General features: G+C 44.7%; 1 protein-coding gene across 1 annotated transcript; it reads right to left on the reverse strand.

Moving 5' to 3' along the window:
- Window positions 1-510: 510 nt before the first annotated feature.
- Window positions 511-21354, reverse strand: LOC129869060 (alpha-actinin-3-like). Its single transcript, XM_055943535.1, has 21 exons — window positions 21033-21354; window positions 9216-9330; window positions 8940-9059; window positions 8737-8823; window positions 8473-8560; window positions 8087-8165; window positions 7173-7254; window positions 5368-5453; window positions 5113-5205; window positions 4772-5002; window positions 4493-4640; window positions 4165-4315; window positions 3875-3983; window positions 3529-3669; window positions 3233-3415; window positions 2886-3020; window positions 2446-2625; window positions 2140-2286; window positions 1980-2045; window positions 1227-1385; window positions 511-1091 (listed from the first exon to the last, which is right to left on the reverse strand). Exons 1-21 carry the CDS (start codon window positions 21159-21161, stop codon window positions 933-935), a joined length of 2688 nt encoding a protein of 895 aa, XP_055799510.1. The 5' UTR covers window positions 21162-21354; the 3' UTR covers window positions 511-932.
- Window positions 21355-21425: the final 71 nt, after the last annotated feature.

Raw genomic sequence — 21425 nt, forward strand, 5'->3', positions numbered from 1 at the left:
CCCCGATATGACAAAGTAAAAATCTGTCATTCTGCCCCTGAACAAGGCAGTTAACCCACTGTTCCTAGGCCGTCATTGTAGATAAGAATTTGTTTTCTTAACTGACTTGCCTGGTTAAATAAAAGAGCTTTATCTCATTGTCCCTCTATATCCTGCCACTTCCTAATACAGTCATGTTCTAGTTTACGCTGAACCTTAACTTAAGAGCTCTCCTAAAGCCTTCACTACAGTTAGACTTGACCAGTGGAGGAAGAACAATGATATCTACTGCAGGACGTTATCCCTCCTCCTGTCAGACTCCTTATACTTGTATTCCCCCCCTACAGTCAGTTCTCCCACACACAAACATCCTGGACTATACCCTAAGATACTTCACACCTGCAAGTAGTGAAATTGGATGTAGTGATTTGACCCCACGCCTGACATTGACCTCACAGCTCAGTAGGACAGGAGAGTTGGATGGAACTAGTGACACAAAAATAGCATGCATCAGCGACATCTGACACCAAGTTCCTTCCTTAAAGTACTTTATTTTTTTTCCTTCTCCAAAACAAAAGTCGCCTGAGTGAGTATGAGGGTGGCTTTGCTCCTAGTGCCTTAGTCAATGAGAAGAAGAAGCACTTTTTAAAAAGGTCCTGATACAAGTGCCTTAGTTTAACTACTCACAGTCTACAGTGGCCTTGCTGGGCCAAACATTGCGAATCACAAACTGCAGACAGTGATGAATATAGGAATCCTGATATTGTGAAAGTTCATATTTGCTCTCTCAAGGGTTCTTGGTTGACATGACGGTTACTAATGAAGTTCAGGGCATCGGAGCAAAGCCTCCCAGTGAGTTGTGTGGGTGGCCTTGGAGTTGGGTGGGTGTACAGTATGTGGGTATGGATGGGACAGGTTAAGGGGAACAGAACAGTAGGGTGTCTGGGTTGTGTTTATAAGTCGCTCTCTCCGTACAGGGCACTGGAGAAGGAGATGTAGTCCAGGGCGCCTGGGGGTGCGCCGCTGCCGATGTAACTGGTCATGCGGCTGATGCAGTAGTCGGCCTGCTCTGGGGGCAGCTCCCTGCGCAGTTCTTCCACTGTGATGTATGTCTGGGAGGGGAGGACACAGGTCAACAAGGGTTATCAAGGGTTCCACCACCGACATCTCAACACAACCAAAATCAGTGGCTCCGTGTGGCAGACTTCGCGGAAGAATAGGTGCAATAATGGTGCCGCCCAACTCACCTTGTCGGAGGCCAGAATCTTGAATGAGGCCATGACCTGATCGGCGGTGTCCGTCTCGGCCGTCTCGCGGGTCATGAAGTCGATGAAGGCCTGGAAGGTCACCACACCTGTGTTGTTGGAATCCACCAGCGTCATGATGCGGGCAAACTCCACCTCACCCTGGGGGACAGAGAGAGAGAGAGAGAGAGAGAAAGAGCGGGGAAGGAAGAAGTTATTATATAAGTACAACAAATAATTACTCACACAGAGAAACCATTGCCATTGTCCATTGCCTCAAATGACTGGGTCCTGAACAGTGTTGCCAACAATTTGGCTATTGGCTCCTTGATTTGTCTCTAGATAAAGTCACGGCACTAATTTGCCTTGTAAAAGCTGTGGTCCCCGGCATAGCGTTTTCAGCCCCTCTCCTCTGCCTGGTATAGCGTTTTTCGCCCCCCTCTCCCGCTCCACACCCCCTCCATTTGTGCTTCTCTGCCAATGTGTATGCCGTTGCTGTAACTTCTGTTGCAGACAGCTTCTCCCACTCACTTGCGGCAGAATTTAGTGGAAAAAGGTCTCTAAATGCTGTCAAAACCATAGAAACCCCTCCGTGTCAAAACCCCCCGCAGCCTGAAAAGTAGAAGAATTAGTCGCTATAATCATTTACCAAAAAGTCACTGGAGAGGGTCTGAAAACTTGCTAAATATAGCGACAAAGTCGCTAAGTTGTCAAAACTGGTCTGAAAACTGGTCTGACTGAAGCAGTCCGACTCACCAGATCGTAGCCCATGGAGATGAGACAGGCACGGAAGTCGTCTGGGTCCATCATACCATTTCTCTTCTACACAAGGAAAAACAAAGATCACTAAGCCACATGGGCAGGAAAGGGATGTAACATTAAACGTAACCGATACCTAGCTCAAGCTCGATCTTACCCTGTCAAAGTGGTTGAAGGAGGCTCTGAACTCGTTGAGCTGCTCCTGGCTGATGCCCTTGGCATCTCGGGTCAGGATCTGGTTCTCCACCTCGTTGATGGTGCGGGCGATGGTGGTCAGGAGCTGCTCCCAGCCCACACGCACATGCTGAGAGGAGGAGAACACAGGATTAGAATCTGAAGACTTCACAGAGGAGACTGAAGACTTCTACAATACAGAGGAGAGAGAGAGAGTGGGGGGAAGATAGGGGGGAGAGAAGAGAAGGTGGGGAGAGGGGGGCATAAAGATGAGAACCCGTGGCAGTACCTCCATGGTGTAGTTGGTGTGCTTGTTGTCAAAGATGAGGGACTCCTGGCTGAGCTGGTGGTCTCCCTCCAGCTTGTCGATGTTGCACTTGTAGTTGATGATGTTCTGCTCGTACTGCTTCAGGTTGCTCATCTGTTCCTCCAGGGAGCCGGCGATGTCCACAGACACGTGGCTGATCTCCTACAGGAGGAAAGAGGGGCTGTTAGAGTACAATGACTATTCATCACCATTCATTCATTTCATTTGATTTATTCAGCCAGGATAGCAACTGTTTTAAAAGGGAGTCATGGGTTCCATAGGATCAAACCAAACATCACATAAAAGGTGTGTTAATACAGGATTCGTTGACTTGGTCTTGAGAGGATATGCTCGAACACTCATAAAACAGATCTGGAATAATCTAATGAAGACGTGAGTTTGAGCTGTGGGGTATTGGTTACCTCCATCTTGGTCTGGATCCAGGGTCCGATGATGTTGGCCTGGGCAGCGAACTGGCGCCTCAGCCTCTCGTTGGACTGCTGCCTGGCCACCTCCTCCTGCAGCATCTGATCCCTGAGGGGCACCAGGTGTTTCACCTACACACGGCAGATAAAGGAGAGGCAACGTTGACGGACAACAATCGATGACTGGACCTGGAGCTTGACGCACCCTGATGGATCAGTGTTGAAGTTTGAATGATAACCAAAGAATCGTTGCATTGAGTTTGCTTAATGCTCGTCTCTAGAACGAGAGGGGTCAATCGCGCTCCCTGAGCAGACAATATCAAAAGAGATGGACATGTACTCACAGCATCCCATTTGTCGGTGATGTCCTGGGGGGAAAGGTTGGTGTAGGGGTTGACTCCTGACAGCTTGATGCCGTAGGTCTGAGCGATCTTCACGATCTCACTCTGGATTCCCATGGTTGCAACGCGCTCCTTATCAGCCTCTGGCAGCGTGGCCTTGAACTGGTCATGGGCTGTGATCAGACTCTGAGGAGGAGCAAAGGGAATGATGAAGAGGAAAGGAATGATAAATGGATGTAACAAGGACACCCCCCCCCCCCCCCCACCTATCATGCCCCCTCCATCTCTCTGCCTCCTACCTGGATCTCCTCAATACTGTGCACAATGAACATGTCCTGTAAGTCCTCCATGGCTCCGTCCATCCAGTTGTTGAAGGGGGCTGCTCTCTTGGCGAACTCCAGGTACAGCTGGTCGATGGTCTCCCACAGCTTCTCCACACGCTAAAAAAACACACAAGCCAGTCGGTGTTAAAACCTGGTAATTGAGGTCATCCCAGAATTGTATGGAGGCTGAATATTTTTTATTTTTTTTAATAAAAACTTCCGAAGCCTATTTACTGGAAGTAAGGTAGGTTATATAGAGGGTAGGTATGCACAGTGTTATGTGGAGGTGAGAAATAGGGTAATGCCTGTGTCTCCAGGGTACCTCCAGTGAGTCTCTCCTCTTCTGGGTCAAGGTGCCCAGGTTGTCCCACTGGTCACAAATACCCTGGCAGCGGGCGTTGATGGTGACAGCGTCATGATAGTCCAGCTCACTAGGACATGAAGTATATGAGATTATGAGCTAGCATCGGAGTAATTTCAGACCAAAAGAGGAAGGGGGATTTTCTTCCTTTTCTCTCACACACTCACTCTCTCCCCCCATCTTTATCATTTTTTTCAGTCTGTCTGTCTCTCAGTGGCTCTCTTTTCCCTCCCTCTCTCGCTCTTTCTTACTTGAGCTCCTGGGCGATGGCAGCAATCTGCTCCACTCTGTCCTGGTGGGCGGCCAGGTCGCTCTCAAACGCCTCGTGCTTCCTCATCAGGGCACGGATCTCCATCAGTGAGGCAGACTCATAGTCCTTCATCGACAGCAGCTCCACCTTACCTGAAGGTCACAGAGAGAGACACACACACACACTGACTAAAACGCAAGTAGAAATCCGTTTACACCAATTACACAAAGTTCAGAGCAGGTATTTTACAACCTAAAAAAAACACAAACCCTCCACTTGATGCGAGATAGAGAATCTCCCCTCTGCTCTTTCCATTTCCATCCCCATACCTGAGGTCCAGGACTCATGCAGGGAACTCTTCTGCTTGAACTTCTCAGCCAGATGGTCCAACCTCTCCAGGCGGCGGATCTCAGTGAGCAGCCACTCCTCATAGCCCTTCTCTACCTGCTCCAGACCCTTCCAGGCATTGGCAATGTCCTGAGGGGAGACAAGTCCGAAACAAACCAGGGGCTCAGTGAATGAGAACACGACAGACAAGGGACCAGATGACTGTTATGAGAGTGAAAGGGCGAGTTAACGGGAGGGGTGGCTGGGGGGGGGGGACGTACCGACACCATCTTGCCCTCAGAGGGCATGAAGGCGGGCCTGTTGCTCAGCCTCAGCTTGGTCTGCAGGGTGTTGAAGTTAATCTCCAGCTGACACTTCTCCTGCACCTTGGGAGGCTTGTGGACGCGACGGTAGTCACGGAAGTCCTCCAGCTTCTGCTGCATGGCGCGCATGGTCTGCTCGGCCACACGGTTCTCCAGCCAGGGGATGGTGCGACGGATCCACTCCAGCAGCTAAGGAGGAGAGGGTAGTACCGAGATGCATCCACTGAAGCCATCTTAACACAAAGACATTATTTGGAATGGACCGAGAACAGGCCAAACTAAAAAGGCTGCCCACCCACCTCACTGGCCAGCGTCTCATACTCCTCCATGAGCTTCTCGTTCTCCTGGTTGACAGCCAGCACCTTGCAGATCCTGTTGGCAGCCGTCTCAGCCTAGGACACAAGAACAGAGGTCAGGGAGGATGTCCAGGCTGGATCTCTAAGGGGAAAGGCTACGTAGTGGTGGTCAGTGAGGAAACCTCAAACTATAAAAAAAATTAAGTGAGTTGCACACTCCATATATAAACTCCCAGTAATTTCTTGGGAAAACCTCACCTGCTCGGCTCCAGCGAAGGCATGATAGAAGCAGGACACATAGGTCATGATGGCCTTCTCGTCGGGCTTTGGGGTGTTCACAATATCTCAAATGGGAAGAAAAAGTCTAAATTATTGCCATAGATATCCAGAGAAAACATTTGTTTCTCATTTTGGTTCAGACAATATGAGCGCTTATGAAAACGTGTGCTTTTTGTCAGCAGCTAAGATCCACCTTAATAATGATACAGTGCATTTGGAAACTATTCAGACCCCTTGACTTTTCCCACATTTTGTTAGGTTACAGCCTTATTCTAAAATTGGAGATTTTATTCTAAAATCAATCTACACACAATTTCCAATAATGACAAAGCAAAAACAGGTTTAGAAATTTTTGCAACTGTAGAAAAAAAAGAAAAGAAATATCACCCTTTACTCAGTACTTTGTTGAAGCACCTTTGGCAGTGATTACAGCCTCAAGTCTTGAGTATGACGCTACAAGCTTGGCACACCTGTATTTGGGGTGTTTCTCCCATTGTTCTCTGCAGATCCTCTCAAGCTCTGTCAGGTTGGATGGTGAGCGTCGCTGCTCAGCTATTTTCAGGTCTCTCCATAGATGTTTGATCGGGATCAACTCCGGGCTCTGGCTGGGCCACTCAAGGACATTCAGAGACTTGTCCCGAAGCCACTCCTGCGTTGTCTTGGCTGTGTACTTAGGGTCGTTGTCCTGTTGGAAAGTGAACCTTCGCCCCAGTCTGAGGTCTTGAGCAGGTTTTCATCAAGGATCTCTGTACCTTGCTCCGTTCATCTTTCCCCTCGATCCTGACTAGTCTCCCAAGTCCCTGCTTCTGAAAAACATCCCCACAACATGATTCTGCCACCACCATGTTTCAACATAGGGATTGTGCCAGGTTTCCTCCAGGCGTGACACTTGGCATTCAGGCCAAAGAGTTCATTATTGGTTTCATCAGAACAGAGAATCTTGTTTTTCCATGGTCTGAGAGTCTTTAGGTGCCTTTTGGCAAACTCCAAGCAGGCTGTCATATGCTTTTTACTGAAGAGTGGCCACTCTACCATAAAGGCCTGATTCGTGGAGTTCTGCAGAGACGGTTGTTCTTCTGGAAGGTTCACCTATCTCCATAGAGGAACTCTGGAGCTCTGTCAGAGTGACCATTGGTTTCTTGGTCACCTCACTGACCAAGGCCCTTCTCCCCCCGATTGCTCAGTTTGGCCGGGTGGCCCAGCTCTTGAAAGACACTTGGTGCTTCCAAACTTCTTCCATTTAAGAATGATGTGTTCTTGGGGCCTTTAATGCTGACATTTTTCATTTCCCTTCCCCAGATCCGTGCCTTGAGACAATTCTGTCTCAGAGCTCTAAGGACAATTCCTTCAACCTCATGGCTTGGTTTTTGCTCTGACATGCACTGTAAACTGTGGGACGTTATGTAGACAGGTGTGCCCCTTTCCAAATAATGTCCAATCAATTGAATTTACCGCAGGTGGACTCCAATCAAGTTGTACAAACATGTCAAGGATGATCAATGGAAACAGAATGCACCAGAGCTCAATTTTTCAAGTCTCATAGCAAAGGGTCTGAATACTTATGAAAAATACGTTTTTGTGTTGTTTAAAAAATATATATATTTGCTAAAATTTCTAAAAAGCTGTTTTCGCTTTGTCATTATGGGGTATGGTGTGCAGATTGATGAGGGAAATGTATAAGGCCGTAACGTAACAAAAACGTTTAAAAAGTCAAGGGGTCTGAATACATTCCGAATGCACTGTATAACTTAGATTCTTGGAGTCCTGTAAGAAAGGTTGTTTACCTTCTGCATCCAACATCTTGGGGATGTCCAGGTACTTCTCTGCCACCTCGAAGGCAGTGTTGAGATTGCCCATGGGGTCATCCTACAGGTGCACACACACAAAACACAGTACTCGGTGAGTAAGAGGCTAAAGACCAGTAACAGTTAAAGCAGACAGGATGCACTCATAGCCATTCTGAACTACGTTGGCAGCTCGCTTTCCATTCACCATGTCAGAAATACTGTTTGGAACACAGTCTGTTTAAAAGAAGACGTTGTATCATTGTACCCCCTGACGAAACGTGTCAAACGAGTTTTCAAATCTTTGTTGCGTTGAACATAATAAATTGTAATGATAAGCCGTTTGATTATATGAATGGTGCCTTGGTCCTTGTTTTTTTTTTGTTTCATGACGTTTAAAGATAATATAACTAAGATTTTGAATTAGTTATCATGATAGTCCATCACATTGTAATCACGTCTGAAGCCACTCCATGCATTATTGCCATTTTAGTCATTCTCTCCTTAGGAAGATGACGCTGGATCATTTTAAGGTCTTTGTTGTTGTGTCAATTCATATAAAACATGCACTGTTTTAAAGAATAGTAAAACTGAACCAACTCGAACAGGTATTCGATTGTTACTTCAAACCAGTGCCTTAACAGAATCGGTCCGTCAGTAATGTTAGCCAAAGCACAGTTCAGTTGTCTATGCCAGTTCCTCCATCCTCACCACTGTTCATTTAGAGAACAAAGAGCTTTTAGAAGAATCAAAATGACCAAGAAATACATTACAAAGGTTCAGACTACGGGCGTGGACAATGGTGCGGGCTGTTTGAGTGATGTTTGTGTGGGCAAGTGGAGAGACTGGCTGAGTGTGGACCAGAGAGGTGCGGACCAATCATGCAGGGATGTGGGTGGGACGAGTGACAGCACCTTGCGCAGTTTGGAGTAGTCAATGAGGTCAGGTCTGTGTCTGTGGATGAGGGCACACAGTGCCAGGCCATCCTTCCAACTGAGACACAGACCCAGGGAGAGAGATAGATGGAGAGAATGATATACAAATCAATCAAAGACGAAAAGGAGGAACAAAAAGAGATGAATGCATAGGATCTGTGACAGGAGGTAAACACAGGATGTTTGAAGGAGAGAGGAGAAAATGTGAAAGTGTAACAGTGAGATGAAGAATCTCCTCTAACAACTGCGCAGATTCAGAACATTCCAGATTTAAACCATGACTAAAACACATATCAGTGACTCCAGAATGTATGTGACATGTTGTGAGCCAGCTATGTGACCAGAACAAAGTAGTGGCTGCTCACCTGATGTGGAAGTTCTGCACATTGACATTCCTGTAGGGGGCAGTCTTCCTCTGGCACCACAGCAACAGACCCTCCTTAGCAGAGGTCTCTGAACACACACAATGATGTAAGGTAGGATTTTTTTATTTACATTTTAAAAAATCTCTTTATAGCATAGAAATAACCCTAAGCATGAGAAATGCCTATTGCATGTGTCACATATATGAATGACGAATTGTAAGGTGCTCAGAGGGTTTTGGCTTTGTGTCTTTGAAGAGTGCTCACCCTCTACAGAGATGTCCTGGATGGCGAAACGCAGAATGATGGTCCAGATCATCCCCAGGGTCATCTTCACATTACCATCCACAATCTCTGCCGAGGTCAAGGGTCAGTTAGATCGGACGATAGAGACATAAGATGTGGAAATACATTTGCAGGAAGTAGAAGAGTACTATGAGAAGATAAGGGTTTCGGGGGGCGAGTCTCACCCTCAGCACCGATGGACACCAGCTTGACTCCCTTGCTGCAGATGAAATCCAGGGCCTTGTTCACGTTGGCGATTTTGTGGAAACGCATTTTGCCTTTGTCCGGCTTGGGAAGCCTTTCACCTGCACATTCACAAACACACAACAAGGACACATTAGTTAGCGTTAATGTAAGTGAATGGAAATTGTGAAATGTATTTAGACATTTCACCATGCAGAAAGGAGTGAAACGTCAATGTTCCACAGTAATTGAGCCCTCTGCCTGTAGGCTCCAACTACCTGAGATGACCTCCAACAGCAACATGAGTTTGAGCCCATTCCTGAAGTCCTCCTCAATGTTCTCAATCTGTGTGCCCGCTTTACGCAGGTGAGAGTTGCACCAGGCGGTGAAGGTCTGAGAGAGCGAGAGAGAGTGTGTGTTAGAATACTTCATAATATTTTTGGCCAAAATCCAGTATGCTTCACTTATGAAAGGCCTTTAACAGGCCATGTGTGTCTTTTCAGGGGTCATGGGTCAACATATCTAAGATACTACTGATCCTACTTTGGTTACTTCAAATTCTAGAAAAATACTCAACTTGAAAGCTGCAGTACACAATGATCTGATATAAATGAGACACCATCTGTCATAACCAATGTAGAACAGTATAACAGACTTTCAAGCTAAAACTACACGTACAACAACCACCCCTTCGGTATGAACGTTATTACACAAAGATTTAGGTTTATGAACTGATATACAAAACAGCATCAATTCGTTCTTTTCAATTGAAGCTATTATGTAAAATCCTCGCTATAAAAAGAATGCTCAGTGTATGGGGCATTGAACAGTCAGAGCGGTGCAGACTCTGCCACGCAGAAACAGAATCAATAGATCATCCCTCTTGGTACTGTCCATCGTTGGCTTGTTTTTGGAATCAGGCCCAGGAATGGTTGTGGTTGGACCTGCCAACTGTATTGTTGGGGGATTTGAAGGACCACAGTCAGTCAAAAGGAAATATCATTGTGCTCTTGGGTAAAGGTCATGGGTCAGTTATTTTTGTTGCAATTTCGGCAGAAATGTTGCAGATGGGGAGATTCAAGTTCCTAGTGAGACACCGTGGTAGAGAATGGAGGGATGTATTGAAAGAGAAAATTGCTAGAAGGACCATTTACTTGGAAATATGGGTTGATCTGCATCTGTCTGAAGGTTGGAATTAATACATACACAGTATAAATGTTTGAGGACCTCCAATCAGGGGTGAGGATGGATGTGATTATTGTATGCTTTGCTTCGTTATTCATATTTTGTTTTCTCGCTGTAAACGCTGGTACTGGTGGTTATGGGTGCGCTCATTCCGTGCCCGCCCGGGCGTTGGGCGGGGCTCGGTCCTTCTCGCCCATGGACAATCCCTTCGGCCGAGGGCTGCGCCCTGCCGGTGTCTCGGGGCGAGCCCACCCACTGACCAGAACACCCACTGATAGGAGTGGCCATTTTTATTGTCGAAAAATATAAATCATTGAGACAAAAAAAAAAAGCACGGGGTAAATGATACAGTATTCCCATTCATTTATGAGTACGGGATTTACCTATTTTTCTAAGACTGTGATATAGCTTTAACACATTTTGAAGAATACATAGTAAATGGGATACTATTTTGAACACATGACAATGTGATGCAGAAGCTGCTGAGGCGATACAACGCAGAGAACACAGAGTCTGCGGGAAGGACCGAACCTAGAGTGAAGCCGCTGGAAGTTGTGAAGACCAATCGGTTTTTGCGTTTATCGACGGGCTTAAGAAATAGATCAAAACACAGCATGTGCCGTTTTCCATGAACTGGAGTGGAGTGGGAGATCGTGAGAGCGACATGGAGAGACTGAAGAATGCTCAGGCCCAACGTAATTTGATTTAAAGCTGGAAGAGGAGACTCTTCCGCAGCAGGTGTCTACCCCCCAAATCACCCTCTACTGCCATTGATGTCCAATTTTAGACCGGGTTGGAGGAGGGGGAGAGAAGGAGGAGAAGGAGTGGGTGTAGGAGGCTATATCGGGTAGCCAGGGGACAGCTGACAGCACAGCATTCCTGCAGCAGACACTCTCAACCAACAGTGTGGGGAAGGGGAATGCTGGGAAAAAAAGAGAGGGGGGGGGGGGGGGTGATCTTTTTGAACAACTCTCAATGTTAGCTTTTCAGTAACACCTTTATCTCTCCCACTGGGGATTTGGGATGGGATAGTACAACTATTAACCTTTTTAAAATCAGTGAAAGGCAGTGACCACTCTTGCAAAACCTCTTTATTACCGGTGAATTCATTCAAATGAAAATACCTTCGTATGGATGCTGGATCAACTCCTCACGATCATTATGTTTAATTTACTTGTAAAAGGAATAACAAAAAATGCCAAAGAACTCTGGAAAGAATATTAACATGGAATGGATCTCTTGTGTATGACACGGCTAAAAAAAAAAAAAAGGGGAAAAAAGAAAGACATTAGCAAGAAACAGACTTGGACCAAAGAGGCATTCATACTGACACAACAAAATGGCCGATCCCTACCCGACACCTACCTTGTTAAGAAAACTCTAAACTAATTCATAACCAGTGTTGAACTACAACTTTACTGAGTTGTGTTCTGAGCTCGCTGGGGGGGGGGGGGGGGGGGGGGGGGGTAACTCATGTCCAAATATCTATTGCACATAAAGCCAGAATAACAAACAAGGCCTCACTACAAGATGCGTGTCTCAATGACCTGTTTCTAAAGCTGAACCATTAAACATTACAAACATAACACAAATTCCCATACCGGCACACCACTCAGTAATTGAGCAACTCTTTCTCTAGCTGAGGGTAACTGTACCAAGCCACGACTATATTACTAGCACTTGTATTAACACTAAGGTGTTAATACAACTTCCAGGCTAAACCATCCTTCAGAAAAATGCTAAACTGAGCATTGAAGCAAAGAAACTCCACCGGAACCCATGCCTGTTGCCGACACTGAGGGCAATAGCTTCTCCAACGTATTACCTTACACCAGAGGGAACTATGGGAAAAATACAGTAGCTATCATTGTGGAGCCCTGTTGGTAACATTGTGGGTCTTTAGTCCTGCCATGTCATCCTTCCAATTCTCGTTCCTCACTTGAATGTGAGGAAGCCTGGGAAACGAGGCTAGGTATGGGGCTAAGGCCAGTGAGAGACTGTGGCCTGGGCCTGGCACGCCAAGGAGCTGGGCTGGCACTGGGATTAGCACCCTCCACAGGCATGCAGGCCTGAGTCACTGGGTCATCTGGCAGGAGCCCACCTGCTCTCTACTAACCATTGTTGTTAGTGGGGGTGTTTCCGTGTAAAAAGCACCATGAGCACTAACATGTGAAGTTCATAGGAGTGCATCAAATTTGGTGTCAAATTAAAGCTAGGAGTGTATTTTTTTTAATCAAGGCATATATACATTTCCCCAAAATGTTCCACCCCAAAAATGTGGAATAAGCAAAGGCTTTGATTTCTAGTCAGATGGAAAAGAGGTCTTAGAAAACATCTACCAGAAAATGTCTTAAAAGGTATTAGAAATACATCAAAACACAATCATGTTGAAAACCCCTGACAACTAATAACATTTAAATATATATAAAAAATAAAAAAAATTGCCTAGTGTCTTGTCATTCTTGATATTTTCTCATTTCTCTCCCTCATGGGGGAGAATAATAAAAGTTCACAGAAGTAACAAGTAAGAGGTAGACCTACCAATTAGTTTGTGTTTTTACTGATAACACTTGGGTTTATGATGTATTAAGGAATTAAAATGCCTAATTCTGTTAGCAAATTGGTAACAGAATGACTGCAACTGAATTGGCTACAATGGGAATTCGTAGTAGTCCCAAACCACAGTTGGGTCACCTGCTACTGTCCTCCCTTCCACTGGTCTACTGTTATGCTCAGCTCATTTATTTAATTCGCTTTCTGTCGCGTGGTGGTCAAAGCAAGAGTGTGAAATCAATCTGGACAACCCTCTCCCTCTCTCTCCCGGTCTCTCTAGTTAATGTCACCTCTCCCGGCTCTTACTGACACCTACCCTCTTTCCATTTACTGTAACAAACCCTCTGACCCATTGCGCACCGACTGACAGTGGACTCCCATGGATGTTAAAAAGTAGTTGTAAAGACTTGGTTCTGCTCTGGACCTACAGAACTTGGTCTTGTTTGAGAACGGAGCTCATTAGAATAATCCCCAAAGATGCAAAGAAGGATAGAAAACATTTTCTACCTTTGTGTACCTATTCAGTATACATCACCATGAAGAGAATGAGATGCACAATGATGTATTTCTGTATAGTACAGATCAGGGACCCATAATGTCATTCTGTTACCGGGTATAAATCCACTTCACTTACTGTAGTTCAATAACCCACATAGATTTTTTTCAAACTCAAGGTGTCATAGCATAGCTGACACCCCATTCTTCCTGCTGACATCTTTGCCTCTTAACTCAGAGTAGATATTTCACCAAGTTTCGTGAAAACGTGAGGGAGATTTGACTGTCATTCTGCTATCAAACCTTACATCTGCAATGTTCTTCGAGTAAGTGTTTTTTGAACAATTTTCTGTGGAAATTGTTCAAAGTTGTCCTTGTGCATATAGCTGCATTGTTTGCTTAACTTTGCAATCAATGTTTTTTGTTTGGCAGAGTGTTAAAGTGAAAAATGGGAGTCTCAGCATCATTCTGTTGAATTGCCTTGTGGGTAAGAATATGGGGCCTGCACGCTTAATACAATGGCATGGCACACGTAAGCCTGAGGGCTCAGACAGAGGAAACAGATGGGAATCTGCACACACAAAGAAAACATGAGCACACAAACACTCATGAAGATCTACAATAGCTGGACACATACACATGAGGTTATATAGGCTTACTGTACACCCACACCAATAATTGATTTCCATTCAAAATCATGTTTTCCCTAACCCTAAACCCCTAACCCTAATTGTAACCCTAAACCTAACAACTAGGCTTAAAAAAGCCTTTGTCCTCATTGGGATGTGGGAAAGGTCTTCAAGAAGGAGAATTCTCCTTGTTTTAATATCCTTTTGGGGACTTCCGGGGATTTCCGGTACTCAAGCAGAACAATACAACCCCACACATGAAAAAAAGTTACATTTGCTTACACTTTTACCAAAACACGTTCACAATGTTTTATAGCATATTAAGAGCAACAAAATATACTTTTGAGTCTGGCCTTTAGCTAAATAACAGCGGTGTCCCCAAAATCACTACATTTCAAAACTCCCATCATGCAAGAAATACAAGAGGACCGTTACACATCAGCATCAATATTTCCCCCCAAAATATATTGCATGTACTGCCACCATTTCCATGACTACCAATTACCTGGGAGTTGCCAGTATATAATGAACGCTTGGTTGCCAGTCCCTTTCTGCTTGAATTGCTATGCTAGCACTACTCTAATCCACATTTCTCTATTACTGCCCAGATCAGTTTAAGAATTAGAATCCTTGTCTATGGTCTTTTTTCAATAATAATAACACATACTATAAGCAATAACATTGCAGTGTGTTTGTGTTTAATATGTGTTTCACAACTCTTGTATCACTGTAAATTACTTCCAAAATATTCAGACCCCTTGAATTTTCCCACATATCATTACGATACAGCCTTATTTGAAAATTGATTAAATCGTTTTTCCACCCCCTCATAAATCTACACACAATACCCCATAGTGACAAAGCAAAAAAAAAATACAGGTTTTGGGAATTTTGTGCAAATGTATAAACAAAAAACTGAAATATCACATTTACATAAGTATTCAGACCCTTTTGTCAGTACTTTGTTGAAGCACCTTTGGCAGTGATTACAGCCCCGAGTCTTCTTGGGTATGACGCTACAAGCTTGGCACACCTGTATTTGGGGAGTTTCTCCCATTCTTCTCTGCAGATCCTCTCAAGCTCTGTCAGGTTAGATGGGGAGCGTCGCTGCACAGCATTTTTCAGGTCTCTCCAGAAATGTTCAATCGGGTTCAAGTGCGGGCTCTGGCTGGTCCACTCAAGGACATTCTGAGACTCGTCCCGAAGCCACGCCTGCATCGTCTTGGCTGTGAGCTAAGGGTCGTTGTCCTGTTGGAAGGTGAACCTTCGCCCCAGTCTGAGGTCCTGAGCGCTCCGGAGTAGGTTTTTAAATCAAGGATCTCTCTGTACTTTGCTCCGTTCATCTTTCCCTCGATCCAGACTAGTCTCCCAGTCCCTGCCACTGCAAAACATCCCCACAGCATCATGCTACCCCCACCGTAGGGATGGTGCCAGGTTTCCTCCAGACCTGACACGACATTCAGGCCAAAGAGTTCAATCTTGGTTTCATCAGAACAGAGAATATTTAGTTTCAAATGGCCTGAGAGTCCTTTAGGTGCCTTTTGGCAAACTCCAAGCGGGCTGTCATGTGCCTTTTACTAATGAGTGACTTCTGTCTGGCCACTCTACCATAAAGGCTTGATTGGTGTAGGGCTACAGATGGTTGCCCTTCTGGAAGGTTCTCCCATCTCCACAGAGGAACTCTGGAGCTCTGTCAGAGTGACCATCAGGTTCTTGGTCACCTCCCTAACCAAGGCCCTTCTCCCTTGATTGCTCAGTTTGGCCAGCTCTAAGAAGAGTCTTAGTGGTTCCAAACTTCTTCCATTTAAGAATGATAGAGGCCAATGTGTTCTTGGGGATCTTCAATGCTGTAGAAATGTTTTGGTACCCTTCCCCAGATCTGTGCTCTCTGTCTCGGAGCTCTACGGACAATTCCTTCAACCTCATGGCTTAGTTTTTGATCTGATATGCTCTGTCAACTGTGGGACCTTATATAGACAGGTGTGTGCCTTTCCAAATCATGTCCAATCAATTGAATTTACCACAGGTGGACTCCATTCAAGTTGTAGAAACATCTCAAGGATGATCAATGGAAACAGGATGCACCTGAGCGCAATTTCAAGTGTCATAGCAAAGAGGTATTTCTAAAACCTGTTTTTGCTTTGTCATTATGGGGTATTGTGTGTAGATTGATTAGGATTATTATTACTTTGATTCATTTTAGAATAAAGGCTGTAAAGTAACATGTGGAAAAAAGTCAAGGGGTCTGAATACTTTCCGAATGCGCTGTAACCACAATACAACAAGAGATATAGCTCCTCACCAAAGGCTTTAGCAAGAGTTGTAACCAGGCTGAAAACAAACCATGTATGAGATGAAATGAAAGTGTAGGGATCCGTAATCACAACCTAAAGTACAAAAGAATCACGTCAAAGCAAGGGTCTCTTCACCACCGCTCAGTTAAATGTAAGACATCATTTAGGTGTACAGCCAACAGCATGCATGGAATATTGGTTTGTTTGCAGCAGTAAGGGGATACGAGTAGACGTCTGTGTTATGTTGGTACCACAGTGTCATCTCTGAGGAAGGAATGAGAGCATCCCCAAAGCATGCAACATAGTGCCAATTGTTTCTTTACTACAAGCGTGGCATACCCGTGTTAAGTCTTTGAGGTGAGATGTTGAATGATTATAGTTCCTGTTCCACACCCCTTGTATAGGTTTGGTTCATGTTAAGTGTAATAAACCCATTATATAGACCGAGTACTAAGCGCCAAGTCACTATCAAAATGCAACGGACATCATCTATCCTGGCCAAATCTCCAAGGAATGATCATTTCTAAAAACGCGGGAGGGCAGCACCCATCACTGCTATAATGATAATCCCATCCCTACACAGTAATGCTATACCACATTACATGTCAGACCGTATACAAGAGGTCTAACTTCTCGTGGACTGACTACGCAGTCGAGAAAATGACCAAATTGGGTGAGATTAGAGTTCGGAGTTAACCGAGGTTACAAAATGCCTAACAGAAAAAGGTAACCACCTACAAGTGCCAGTCTGTTCGTGCTATCATGCCAACTCCCTGTCACTCATTGTTATGTTTGGCTTGACAATGACAGCAATGGCGCTGACAAGAGCACAAACAGATCTGGGACCAGGCTACTTACCGCTGCATAATAACTTACAGCATGTCAACTACTGTGGCGCCCCGGCAGCTCATTGAGTCAACGGGCACTGCATGTATGTCTGGCAGCATTTGAGAAGGCTGCAGAAACTCCATTGACTATTTATAACTGCTAAAGGGCTAACGTCAGCATCGTTTGTTGGCCTTCTGGTGTCGCAAGTACAGTGAGTCCTATGAGACTGTACAGACTTCCATGCAATTATGGATGATGCAACGTTGTATCTGTTGAAAGACAAGGATTTGTAAAATGGCGCTCACTAACAGAAACAGATGAACCAAAAGCATTATGCAACAACGTAGCATTGGTTCTACTACAAGCAGTACATTTTGCATCTCATTAGACAGAAGCCACACGAAATACACTGCATCAAAATTCGGGCGTTTACGATTATGGAAGACAAAAAATCAGTGAATGAGACAGTGAGAATTTATGACGCCTGTCCCACTTTAAGTGTGAGGATCCAATTTCAGTGCTAACAGAGAAGGACCCCCCCTCTCCCTAAAACACCTAGGACATCAAGCATGCCCCATTTCCCAAATCCCACCACTGGCCACTGCTAGAGCAGCAAACATAGCTGTAATAATGACATCATCAAGGTCCATTCACAGTGACATGGTTACCCTCTGGTGTCCCACGTGTGTACAAAGACCTTGTTACCTTTACACAGGAAGTTTCATTTGATCTTAGTTGGTCCAGTTTGAAGCTGCAGGTCAACAGAGATCTTTTGGTCAAAGATAATTGATTTATCATAAAGATCCCTTTACCTGAATCTGATAGATTTTCACAGACTAGTTAAATCTATAATGATATCCGTAATGACAGTGGATTATATGGGACATTGGAGACAGTTAGGCCAACACCTACACAATATAATGTATTTGCATGACATTAGCCATAATGGGCACATTTACAGTGTTTTGGAATACAGAAGACACTCGTAAGAACAGGTTACAACAGAGTTATGTGTAGGCCCTTGACTGGCATTTGGGGGGGGTTGAGGAGTTCGTTGGAAATGCTAGCACCAAGCAAGCTTGGGAATTGTTTTATTGGGGCTCTTCTTTGCCATCGTGAGTTATGCCACCATTCCGAACACTTGCTTAGTGTAAAGTAAGGCCTTTGCCATGTGCACTTGCTTTGCAATTGTAAAGCAATTAATATAAATGGGGTCATCAGAAATACCTGCGTGACCTCGACTCCTGACACCGATAACTCCCCACCCCCATTGGCCTACTGGGCCACACCAGGCAGTTTATAGAAGTTGCCCTACAAGGACCCCTCTTCTGGAATAGCAACTGCCATTTGATCATACTGATGGCTTTCTCAGCCACCTCCCTCCACAGCCTGTAAGAGGCTCCCCCATCTTGCCCTCCCTCCAGACAGAGTCAGCCCCCATAATTCCCTGCTATTCTTTCAGAAGGTAGAAAAACGGCTCAGATGAATGTAATGAATGATTTCACAGTCACATAGTTTGAGATACCCTTGGGAGAAAATAAATAAATATGACAGGTGAACTAGGCGAGACAAGATACACCTGATGTTATAACCATTTCTACGGGTTAATAATAGATCGCGATGACCATAGGAAGTTGTAATTGGTGTATTTTTCTGTAATTCATTGCTAGCCCGGCTTGTAGTTCATTGCAAACAGGTGGTGACACTGGGTCAGGACCACCCAAAAGCATTTACTGCATTCCATCATACTGTATCAGGGTGTTACAATTTTCATTGACTACGCAGTGGAGGCATGGAAAGCCAATTGATAACTACACAATAATACATTGAGATGGTATGGTTTTAGAGGCTGGTAATTTCACACAGCAATTAGTGGACTAGAATACACACATCACACTGGTTCATGTGCTGAAAAAAGATAAGAGATTGAAACTTGATCAGAACATTTAAGCAGTTGTGGTTTCATAATTTATCACCTGACAAACATCCATACAGCAAAAATGTTTCAAGTTTCAATGTCACGTGCACAAGTACAGTGAAATGACTTCCTTGCAAGCTCTAAAATGTAATATTGTGTGAGCAAAGCAATATAACCCAACTCCTTCAGAGACGCTTAAAGTTGTAGTTCACTATTTTACAGCTTGATGTTAGATGGTTCCTCACTTTGGAAGAAGTGTATGGGCCAGTTGAAACTGTAGTCCATGGTTCAGTTCTTTAAACGTCCACTACAAACGTCAGCTAAGTTTAGCCACCACAAGCTAATAATCAATTAAAGTGATGGGGGCATGTGAGCGTTTTCTTTTTAAAATGGCCAAATTACTTTTAAAAGATGCACTATGCAGAAATCTGGCTGCTAATATTCGAATGGTTTGTAATTTCAGTTGATGTGACAAAACAAGCAGTCATTGTGTAGAGAATCATTGTACCATCTAAACTGCTGTGAAATATCTTTTCCATAACCAAAAATATTGTATTTTCAGCTGGTGTACAAAGCCGAAAGTAAAAGGAGCAAAAATTAAACTTAGAAATAGCACACAGAACAGATCTACCGCTTCTTAGACTTGCTTTCAATGAGAACGAAAGATTTTTAACTGTCAGCGTGCATTACGCCAGGCCCGCCACAGGAACATCTCTGCCGGCCAAACCCTCCCTAACCCGGACGACGCTGGGCCAAATTGTGCACCTCCCCATGGATCTCCCGGGCGCGGCCGGCTGCGACAGAGCCTGGACTCGCAACCAGGATCTCTAGTGACACAGCTAGCACTGCAGTGCCTTCAACCACTGCGCCACTCGGGAGGCTTGGCAAACATATCTAACAGGTGGTAGGTAAGTAGACAGACAGACACAGACCGTCCTGTGGCAGTCAGGGCCCAGAGACCAGAGGTAGGATCAGACAGCCCTCCATAAACATTGATTAGGTCTAATCCCTAAACCACACCCTGAGTCAGGGGAACACCCAAACACGTGTTACATCATCAACCATAAACCTAAAATAGATTAAAGGTGTAGATGTACATATAGTATAATACAGGAATATGTACTTTTTTTCCTAAGAATTTCCATAGGCTTATGTGAAATAAGTTCGCCTGTACAGTCATAACAATTGTTCTTCAGTGTTTGGCGCAAACAATCGTTAAGCACTTGAAGAGGACCTTCCGGTCAGATGTCTGCACCCCCCAAAAAATTGTGAATTCGAATTCAGCATGATGGTTGTTCCAGAGAATTAAAACCTTATTTGCTGTGATACTGACAAACATACAACGGCATAGTGGCACAGTGAGGCTCTAGAGGTTTTTACTTTAAAAAAAAACGTAGGGCCCTTAATGGATAAGTCCACCATGGTGTACCCTCAAACCCCCAGAGAATGATGAAGAAGCAAAGCGCTAGAAGTAGCAGTGGGATTGATGCGCTGAAGGGACATGATAGAAAGGGTGAGGTACAGGTTAAGTATTTATAGTTCATTAGTCTATTTGGAGGTCTGAAACGCAGCAAGCGCTCTTGCCACTTCTACCTCTCACCGTCTTGGTGTTGCCATCTGTTGCGGTCTCTCACTTTGTTGAGTTCTCTGAAATATAGAAACTGTAAGACTGATGGGAAACCAATGTAGCCTACCCCGGTCAATGACAACTATATGCGATACTAGGGATGTCCCTACCCTACCTCTTTGAAGTTGACATTTAAAATGGTTAAGGTAAGGACAAAGGTTTGGTAGGGGTTATGGTTAACGGGCAGGGATGTCCCAAGGATCCCAGATAACACTGACCATTAGAAAGAGGTTTAAGTATAAACTGGTATAATTATGTGCAATCAATCTTCCCAAATTAAACAGGTGATTGAATGACCAGTAGTGAATTAGATCAGTGAGAATGTTAACCGACCCCAAAATGTTATTGCGCATGCAATCATTTACTCAATGAGTTCACTGACAACTCTTTACATATCCACAGAGATCACACTAACCATGTTACTCCCTGCAGGCTACATGGGCCCCTATTATGAATATTGAGAATAAAGTCTTAACGTGATATCAAGACTGAATCGTAATTTTCCATAATGCCATGCAACCTGTAGGCCCTCTTATTTAATATGACCCGATTAAAAAAAGTATTACCTTGCGTTGCTGTTTCTCCCAGGCAGGATCCAACAGAAGGTCCCTGTCCCAATCATCCTCTTGGGTCATGTAGATTTGCTCCGAAGTCATGTAGGAGCCATATTGCACCTGAGTTTCGATTGCTGTCATTTCGCTGTCTCCTTTGGGAGATGCTTATCCCCTCGAACTAATCAATGTAATTTGCACCTTTCAACTCTTAAGCCCGCAATCTTGTAGGGACACTTTCTGTGGCAGAGAAAGCTGCGCCCGATTTCAGATTCCTGCCTATAGATGCTACTCCCACCGCACGAAGTAAAGACGGCACTCCAACCCCTAGTCAGAGGCGACACACGTGACAACAACCGGTTAATTGCGACTGACTCGGCGTGAGGCTATTAATGACACACCTAAAAG

This window comes from Salvelinus fontinalis, chromosome 13 (assembly GCF_029448725.1).
Source record: "Salvelinus fontinalis isolate EN_2023a chromosome 13, ASM2944872v1, whole genome shotgun sequence".
Lineage (NCBI taxonomy): Eukaryota > Metazoa > Chordata > Actinopteri > Salmoniformes > Salmonidae > Salvelinus > Salvelinus fontinalis.